This window comes from Myodes glareolus, chromosome 16 (genome assembly GCF_982192425.1).
Source record: "Myodes glareolus chromosome 16, mMyoGla1.1, whole genome shotgun sequence".
NCBI lineage: Eukaryota > Metazoa > Chordata > Mammalia > Rodentia > Cricetidae > Myodes > Myodes glareolus.
Genome location: NC_142041.1, coordinates 31,752,428 through 31,761,840, shown reverse-complemented (window position 1 = coordinate 31,761,840; position 9,413 = coordinate 31,752,428). Strand labels below are relative to the sequence as shown.

The 9,413-nt window shown below is 52.3% G+C and overlaps 2 protein-coding genes across 3 annotated transcripts; one reads left to right on the top strand and one right to left on the bottom strand.

The window, feature by feature from the left end:
- The first annotated feature begins 160 nt into the window (after positions 1–160).
- Positions 161–8,998, top strand: Rgp1 (RGP1 partner of RAB6A GEF complex). 2 transcript variants are annotated; one of them, XM_048420411.3, is made up of 9 exons: positions 161–312; positions 687–821; positions 1,135–1,271; positions 1,532–1,615; positions 1,714–1,863; positions 2,077–2,223; positions 2,427–2,554; positions 2,728–2,917; positions 4,263–8,998. In XM_048420411.3, exons 2-9 carry the CDS (start codon positions 706–708, stop codon positions 4,484–4,486), a joined length of 1,176 nt encoding a protein of 391 aa, XP_048276368.1. In that variant the 5' UTR covers positions 161–312; positions 687–705; the 3' UTR covers positions 4,487–8,998. The 2 variants fall into 2 exon arrangements, with proteins under 2 accessions (XP_048276368.1, XP_048276369.1); XM_048420412.3 differs by having other exon boundaries at positions 211–413.
- Msmp (microseminoprotein, prostate associated) lies at positions 4,608–5,671 on the bottom strand. The gene is made up of 3 exons (XM_048420416.3): positions 5,538–5,671; positions 5,213–5,321; positions 4,608–4,892 (listed from the first exon to the last, which is right to left on the bottom strand). The coding sequence occupies exons 1-3, from the start codon at positions 5,665–5,667 to the stop codon at positions 4,712–4,714; spliced, it is 420 nt and encodes a 139-aa protein (XP_048276373.1). The 5' UTR covers positions 5,668–5,671; the 3' UTR covers positions 4,608–4,711.
- Positions 8,999–9,413: the final 415 nt, after the last annotated feature.

The window sequence follows — 9,413 nt, the reverse complement described above, 5'->3', positions numbered from 1 at the left end:
GCACCGCCCCTGGGCCCCGCCCGGGAGTTCGCGGCGACCCTGGGCCCCGCCCCTGTCCGAGGCTCCAGGGTCTCCAGGGCTGGGTACCGGGTCCCTCCGGCCGGGATCCCCAGCGCCCGCGCTCAGGTGCCTCCGCTGGGAGGTGACCCGCAGCCCAGGGACCACCCGAACCCCTTCCGGTCGGAAGCACCCCGCAGGTCGGACCGGAAGGGGCGCCTCAATCCTGCAATGTGACAAAGGAAGTCCCGCCTCTGCCGCGCCGCTGGCACCGCGGGCCACCGATCTCCGAGCCGGTCTCGGAGGGGCGGGCAGGTGAGGACCTCCATCTAGGAGTCCGCGTTTGAATCCAGAGACGTGACGCTCAGCGACGTCCTGAGCTAGGATGTGGAGCTTCGGGGGGAGCGGAGACAAAGGCAGGCCTGGGAGCCTGTGGGTGGCGGCGCAGGGGGCCTAGCTCGACTCTAGACGCGGAGAGGTCTGGGACTAGAGCGATGCCCTCACGCAGGCATTACGGAGTTAGTATCCGTCGCCAGCTCCCCAAATCCCAGCTCTTCCTACCCTTACCGAAACTTGAAAACCCCTACTTCTTGCCCCTGGGACCCAGATCTAGACATAACCCTAGGTCCTAGACACTCCTTTCTCCTTTCCCCTTGTACTGACTTCTGGCACTTTGTGTTTCCTTCTAGATTTGTTTCTGGAGCTGCCATGATTGAAGTGGTGGCTGAACTGAGTCGAGGTCCTGTATTTCTGGCGGGGGAGGCTCTGGAATGTTTAGTGACTGTCACTAATCCCCTGCCTCCGACCGCCACTTCTGCATCCAGGTGGGGATGCTGGTACTGAAGGTGGCGGCCCCTCCGGGAGGAAGCCTGGTATCACTCGCTCCTTCTAAACCAGAGCTTTGGTTATCCTGTAACTGCACTACCATCACCACCTACTTTGCTCGTTGTAGGGAAGAGTTTTTCAAAAGAGATATGGATGACATGGTCCCTACCACCTGTCCTCCTCCCTCTTTGAACTTGTTGCGCTTTGCTTTGTGTAATTAATGGTTTCCCATTGGTGATCTTGTCAGACAGTATCAGAGGGAAAGCATTTGTGAAGTCTATCTCCGCATCCCTTCTTTTTCCTTTTCCACAGTGAGGCTCTGGCCTGGGCCAGTGCCCAGATCCACTGCCAGTTCCATGCCAGTGAGAGTCGAGTAGCCCTGCCACCCCCGGACTCTAGTCAGCCAGATGTCCAGCCTGACAGCCAGACTGTCTTTCTGCCACACCGAGGTTAGAGACAGAGTATTTGTCTTGGAGGGAGGGGAAGTCGTTGTCACCCAAGGGTAGAGTTAAGTTGTTCTTGTATGATGCAGTCACCAATGCATCACGAGTGAGGGGAAGGTAGCTATTGGTTTGGGGCTATGAAACTCCCCGTACTACAACAGAAAGAGTTGGCAGCTCTTCCCTGTCTCCGCTTGCTGTGTGACCCTGGTCAATAACGGACAACAGAGTAATTTCATTGCATTCTTTCTCTTTCTTACTTTCCATAGGTGAGAGGGGTCAGTGTATTCTTTCTACTCCACCAAAAATTCTGTTTTGTGACTTGAGGCTAGACCCTGGCGAGTCCAAATCATGTGAGTGATTGTCCCCCAGCCCAGAACTGCCTACTCAGTTCCCTGGAAGGGGGATGCTGACGGCCTCCAGCTGCCCTGACTACTGTTTTCCCGCCCAGACTCCTACAGCGAAGTGCTGCCCACAGAGGGACCACCTTCCTTTCGGGGTCAGTCAGTCAAGTACGTCTACAAATTGACCATTGGCTGCCAGCGTGTCAACTCGCCCATCACTTTACTCAGGGTCCCTTTGAGAGTTCTTGTGCTGACTGGTGAGCCCGGTTCCTGGAGGGAAGGGGTGGGGTGGAGGCTTACCAAGCATAGTCCCAGAGGACCTGCAGGGACTCCTGGTATTAGGGACAGTGCTGGGGAGGAGGTGGGGGGGTAAGCTGAGACCTTCAGCCTCCACAGGTTGGACTCTCAAACCCGTTGTCTGTGTACATCTCTGATCCCTCCCGGTGTTACCTCTGCTCAATTCTGTCTAGGTCTTCAGGATGTCCACTTTCCCCAGGATGAGGCGGTGGCTCCATCCAGCCCATTCTTAGAGGAGGACGAAAGCAGCAAGAAGGATTCATGGCTAGCCGAGCTGGCTGGGGAACGCCTCATGGCTGCCACCTCCTGCCGCAGCCTCCGTGAGAATCCTTTCATAATTGCTCTGATCCAACTTTTCCCTCAGTGTGTCCCTGTCTGAAAAGTCTTCTGTCTACTACATCCCTTTATGGTCCACTAATATCTTGCCCCCATTGGAAAGAAAAGCCTCGTGTTCTGGCCTCTGAGACCCAGTCCTAGATATTCCCTAGTGTAAATGTAACCTTTTGGTATCTATTCTCCCCAGATCTGTACAATATCAGTGATGGCCGAGGGAAAGTTGGGACATTTGGTATCTTCAAATCTGTGTATAGACTCGGCGAGGATGTGGTGGGGACCTTAAACTTAGGGGAAGGAACTGTAGCCTGTTTGCAGGTGAGAAAGAAACAGCTTTATTGTGCTTGGCCTGAAGGGCAAGGGTGGAAGAGGGGCCTGCATGAAGAGGGGTGGTTTGTAGAAGTGGAAATTGGGGTTCCTCAGGGCTACCACTCACCTGCAGTCCAGATTTCCAAATGCCTGCTGGTATACGTCTCTCTTCTTGCTCCCAGTTTTCAGTAAGCTTGCAGACCGAAGAGCGTGTGCAGCCTGAATACCAGCGGCGCCGTGGGACAGGAGTTGCCCCTTCGGTGTCCCACGTGACGCATGCCCGGCACCAGGAGTCCTGCCTCCACACAACTAGAACCAGCTTCTCTCTCCCCATCCCTCTTTGCTCTACCCCTGGCTTCTGCACTGCCATCGGTGAGAACCTGACTGTTACTGGAGAAAGGAGTCTGGGAAGTAAATGCTGGGCTTTCGGAGAGTGTAATGATCCTAAAACTCCCGTGTGGCATGCATGCCCACATCCAGCCCAACCAAAAGATGCATTTTCTTACATCTTTCCATCTAAGATGTTACGTACTTAACTTAAGATGTTACTCTGTTAACAGCTTTATAAAACACTGTTCCTGCCCTGCAATGCACTGATCTCTGGCTTCTTAACACATTATTTCAAGCTGCCTAGTCTTGACTATCCTGACCTTGGGTTGCTAGGTAGTTGACACTGCTATCCTTAATGGCCTCTCTGGGTAACATATTAACACACCAGACTTCTTAGAAACAAAGTGTTTAATTGAAGCTCCTGCCCTGTGTCTTCTCTTTATGAATACAATCTGTTTTAACTTTCTTTTCTTTTTTTTTTTTTAATTGTTTTCTGAAGTGGGGCTTTCTTTGTTTCACCTTGAACCAACTCTGTAGACCAGACTGGTTGTGAGATTAAAGGCATGTGCCATTACTGCCTGCCTGTTTTTTGTTTTGTTTTGTTTTTTTGTTTTTGTTTTTAAGAGAGGGACTCATTGTACCTCTGGCTGGCCTGGAGTTCATCGTGTAAACCATGTTGGCCTCAAACTGTAGAGATCCACCTGCTTCAATCTCCTCTTTCTGAGCAATGGGGTGAAAGGCATGCACCATCACACCCAGTCAGAGAATTTTAAATTCATTCATTTTCTTTCATGTATGTGTCTGGGCATATGCCCCACAGCAAATGTGGTGGTCAGAGGACAACTTTCTGGTTGTTCTTTCCACCGCGTGAGTCCTGGGGATCAGATTTAGGTCGGCAGCCTTGGTGGCAAGTCCCCTTAACCTGCTGAGCCATCATGATGGGTCTTATTTCGGGTTTTTTTTTTTTAATTTACTGGCTACATCCCATCACTGACTTTACCACCTACCACTTGCTTGCTCTTTTTTGATATTAGGGTCTCATGTAGTCTCCCAGCTGGCATCAAACTGACCCTAAGCTTGTGGTCTCCCGCCTTCACCAAATGTTGGAATTCCGGGCATGTGCTACCACACCTGCTTACCTGCTTTAGAGCAGTGGTTCTCAACTTTCTAATGCTGTGACCCTTTAATACAGTTCCTCATGCTGTGCTGACCCCCAACCATACAATTATCTTTATTACTACATCATAACTGTAATTTTGCTACTGTTATGAATGGTTGTGTAAATAAATATCTCTTTTTCTGGTGGTCTTAGGCAACCCTGTGAAAGAGTCCCACAGGTTGAGAGCCACCATTTTAAAGTAGCTCTCTCCATCTTTTTCTTTTACAGTGTCCTTGAAGTGGCGACTGCATTTTGAGTTTGTAACATCCCGGGAACCAGGATTGGTTCTTTTGCCCCCATTGGAGCAGCCTGAACCTGCGACCTGGACGGGACCTGAGCAGGTGCCTGTAGACACCTTCAGCTGGGACCTCCCCATCAAAGTGCTTCCTACGAGCCCCACCCTGGTCTCGTATGCTGCTCCAGGCCCCAGCACCAGCAGCATAACTATCTGAAGGTGGCCCTCATGCCCACCATGACACTAGTTTCTTCAAGACATTGAAAACTCAACAGCTGGACCTGGTGGGGCCCGCTTTTCCCACCTGGGACCCTGCCGCACAGCGATGAGAACCAGGCTTTCAGCTGTGGCATTGATTTATTTATTCAGAGTAAACGGGCAGCTGCTAGTGGTTTCCCTGGAAGTGGCAGCAGCAATGGGCAGTCAGCAGATGGGTGATCCTTTAGCTGGAGTGGGGAGCAGGAGCTCTAGGAACAGGGGTGTTAGCTGAGCCCCATTCTAGGTCAGGTCCTCCCCCTTTGCAGGGCAGCCGAGGGTCAGATTTTTGCACCAGAGAAAACTGACAGGTTCCTGCTTCCTGGCGTACTTCACACCCAGCAGGGAAGTCAATGGGATGTTGAGACCTAGAAAACCAAAGATTGGGAGTCGGTGCAGTAAAAGCTGTTCTTATGGTGTGCCCTTCCCTCTCATACTGTCCCCCCTCCCTGGTATCGTCTGGTGTCCCCCAGACTCTCCAGCTCAGCTCTCTATAAGGAGCTCTTAGTCTCCTAAGCAGGAGTATGTCCCTCCAGATCTACCTCAACTCCTCTTCCTCATTGGTGCCTTCACCTCTGTGGTCGCATGATGCTCTCCTGCTTATTCTTGCCTCACAGAAATTAGTTTCCCCGGCCGCCCTCCCTCCATCACAGCAGCGGCATTCCCTCTGCCACTCTGGGTCGCTTACGTGTCGCAGCAGCCCACACCCACGGGATGCAGACAGGTGCAATGGAAGCAATCCTTGCGGAGCCAGGATTCCCCCAGAGTGAAGTATTTCCCATCGTAGTGGCAGGGAGCTAGGGAAGAGAGAGAACTGATCAGTTGGTAGGTGAAGACGGCGTGTCGGCAGCAGTCTCCTCTGGTCTAGGGTGGAGAGAAGCCGTGGATACTAGCCCTGTTATCGTCCCTCCTGCGTCACAGGTGAAGGACTGAATTTATACGTACATATTCTAACAGGGTCATCTCTGAGCTGTTGTCTCCCCTCATTTCCCTTAAGCACCAGTCCTCCTTACCTTGAGCTTGGAAGTAACACTTGCTGTTAACTCCTGGGTGCTGCAGAAGCAGAGACACCACCAAGCAGATGGTCCTCCAGCCTCCCAGGATCCCCTTGCCCTGTCCAGCCCAGAGCATCCTCAGAGCCATTCCTGCAGCTCAGCTCTCTCAGACCCTGCCTGGCTTTTGTTCAGACTCTTCTGGCCTTATCCCTTTGCTTTTCTTGCCTTGCTCCTTGACTCCTGAGTGTCTCTCTCCTTGGGCTCTGTCTCATACCATGGCAGTGCCCTCTGCTCTTACAGGCTGGGGATGTTTATAAAGTGAGGACCCTGGCCCCCTGCTGAGCAGAACTGGACAGGCTGTCGCTCTGTTTCCTGAGGTGAGGGCATGAAAACAAGAGGTCCTGCTTTTAACAAGCTGTGAGGGCTGATTCATGCCCCCACACAGCTAGGAGGAGGGAGGTGGCCATGGAAGGGGCACTGGACTGGGCACTTCCCCAGCTGGGAGGGGGAGGGTTGAAGGCCCCAGGTGGTCCCCAGATCTCCTTGACCTGCAGAGAGGAAGCATTCCATCAACCCTCCCTCCACCACCACCAGGGGTGTGTGTGCTGGGATCCCTGCCTGGACCGGAGGGAGGCATTTCCTGGGGATGGCTAATCCTGTGCCCCAGCCAAACCAAGGAGCTGCAGCAGGGTGCAGCTGCCAGAGGCTCCAGGAGAGCAGGCAGGCATCTGGAGTGGAGGGCATGTTTCCTTTAGTTCCGGGGGGGGGGGGGGAGGAGGGTTTCCCTGGTGCATCTGAGAAATGGCTATCCTCAGCATTATGGAGAGAGGGATTCATCCATGGGCACCCCAAAGGTAAACTTTCTGTTGTTTTTTTATACCCACTGGGTAGCATTTACAAGATTGCCCTATCCCTAGCAATGCCCTCCCTCAAAGAGAAGCATCTCTGCCTAGTACCCCCACAGATCATTCCCCTTCTACTGAGGTGCTCCCTCCCTCACGATGGAGCAAGGCCTCGTGGGCTTTCGTCTTTGGCATTCTTTGAGTTGTGCAGGCTCTGGAAGACTAGTTTCAGGTCGTCACTCTTACTAGCCGTCTGACTCGCACAAGTCACTTCCCCTCTGTCATTCTTTCTTCCTATCTGTACCTTGCCAGCTCATGGGCTCATCGTGAGATAGCACATGGAATGTTCTTAGTAGCATCTTTGGCCCGTGACCCTCAGAAAATAGCCTCTTCTTGAGGCTAAAGGTCAGAGACAAAATGCTGGTGACTCTCTGGAGGACAGTAAGCTGCTCGCACAGCTGAGGTCTGTGTTGTGAGCTGCCCTCTCCAGGCCACACTTGTGCTCCACGGTCCCTACCGCCTGCTGGTAGTGCTCCACGGTACCCTACCGCCTGCTGGTAGTGCTCCACGGTACCCTACCGCCTGCTTCAAAAACAGATGTGGCCCTGTGAGCATTTTGGTTTCAGTCGTTAACATCTGGAGTTCCTCACCTGATTTAAGCTGCTTTTCCTACCACAGTACCTTGGGAAGAGGAATCTTCTCACCCTCCCACTAGCTTTAGGACTCTGCTTTGTCTTCTTTGATCCTGACCCCCCCCTTTTTTTTTCCTTGTCCCCTCGTGTGGATCTCAAGTCTCCAATGTGACACTTGTGATAATAGTTTATCTATTACTAAGGCCCTGATCTAACTGGTCCTCTTTACTTTTTACTTCCCTGCATATCAAAGGCCCCGCTGCTGTCCCAACTGTCCCTCTCCTGCTGACAGGACGTTTGCTCTGGGTTTCATTCAAGCCTATAGTCCCGTGCAACCAAACTTTCACCTCGTCCAGCAGATATGACTTACTTCTGGCAGGCTTCTGTAGAAGCCACCCTGCCTGCCATCTCTTCGTCCAGCAGCCACTGTCAGTGCCCCTCTAATTCCTTAGCTGTCTTCCTCCAAGATACCTTTGGCTTTGGCTGGGGATGCAGTTCAGTGATAGAGTGCTTGCCTACCATCTCTGTGTCATAGGTTCCACCCCTGCACACACACACACACACATTTGGGTGAAAGAAAACAAGATTCCCTTTTAGAGGGGTGTCAAGACAAAAACAAAGGAAAACTTAGGGTACACCCAGGTAGGCTTTTGCGTAGAGGCCATGGCCTTGACTCCCTGATATCTTGACTGGAGAAGGGATTAGAAGACATCAAGCAAGCACAGGGTTTAGCAGTCTGGTCATTAGTTAGCTCTTCCTCCGCTTTGGGGGACCCACCTGAAGGCTGAGCGTAGACTATCTTCTACATGCACTACAGACTAGACGTGGGAGCGAGTGGGAAGCTAGAGACCCTGGAGGCAGTGGAGGTGCTGGAAGTGGACCTGGTGGGCACTGGTGTGTGAGCCACACTGCATTAGAAGATAGGATTAGCCTCCTGGAATGCAGATGAAGCAGGCATGTCACTGTGAGAGCGTCGGGAAGGAGGCTGGAGCTGAACAGGACTACTTTCTGAGGTTGCGGAGCAGTATAGAGCTGGTCAACAGCCTGGCCACTGCGGTGAATGTGTAGGGGTATCAGTGGCTTACGTCCAATCCGCTGGGTCCTTGGAGAGCAGCCTTTGGAGCAAGGGGCAGGGCGGGAGTTGGGGTGGGAGTTGGCACAGGCCACCTGTGCAGGGACAAGGAAAACATCCGCTGGAGGTGGGCCAGGCTGTGTTCCAGCAGTGCAGGCAGGTGCTCAGAGTGAGGAAGTGAGCACATTCCGGGGCTGAGTCACCCCAGTGCTGCCACTTTGCCCAGAAGGTACAGAGCATGGCCTTTGAAGATCATGGCTATGGGAGATTTGAGGACCGAACCCGGGGAGGGGAAGGTCTTGAAAGAGCCCAAAGAAATCAAGGAATGGGGCTGTCTAGCTGGCACCACAGTGTGAAATGCAAAGCCCCTAAATTCACAGCTTGTTTCTGAATAGAGACAGCCAGGCAGGGTAGAGCCCCTGGGAAACTTGAGGGGAGAGGCAGAGGAAAGGTCCTACAGAGGCTTCCCAGAGAGAGCAGATCCAGGAAAACTGGGAGGCAGGCATTGGGGCTCACCTGAGTTAGGCTTCTGAGAACAAAGTAACCAGCATCCCAGCAGCAGGGTGTGCTGGGCCAGAGATGACTGTCCAGAGGCCTGTGTGAAGGACGGGCTTCAGGGAGTGCGGAGAGTTGAGTGATCTGGATCTTTGCAGTAGTTCTTGGTCCTGGAAAGGCTTGCTGTGGTGGAAAAACGATGCGTGGATTTCTTGGGTGGACTGGGACATCGTGTTGGCCGGTGCAGCAAAGGTAGTCAAGGGTGTGAAAACAAAGCCATCTCTGTCTGCCATAGTCACCAGCCCAGCACCGAGAAATCTCAGGAGGGTTGCCACTAGTGTGAGGCCAACCTGGGCTACAGAGCAAGACCCTATCTTAAAAAACAATTTGTTCTTACTAAACTTTAAAACAAAATCTTGAATAAAAGTTGAAAATCAATGTCATGTGTTTGATTTAAAACTGACACTTAGGTCACTAGGATTAGTTTTTTGGGGTCTGGAGAGATGACTTGGGGTTTAAGAGCATTTATACTTGAAGACCTGGGTTCGATTTCCAGCACCCAAATGCTTGTTCATAACCATTCGTAATCCCAGTATCAGGGCATCTGACACCACACCCTTTTCTGATTTGGGGCACCCAGCATACTATACTCATTGTTCACGTCCGGACATGGATGGAAGACTCTCATCCACATGAATAAAACTTAAAGCATCCTAAAAGATGAGTTATAGCCGGGCGGTGGTGGTAGCACTCAGGGAGGCAAAGGCAAGTGGGTCTCTATGAGTGTGAAGCCAGCCTGGGCTACAAGAGCTAATTCCAGGACAGCCAGAGATACACAAAGAGATCCTGTCTT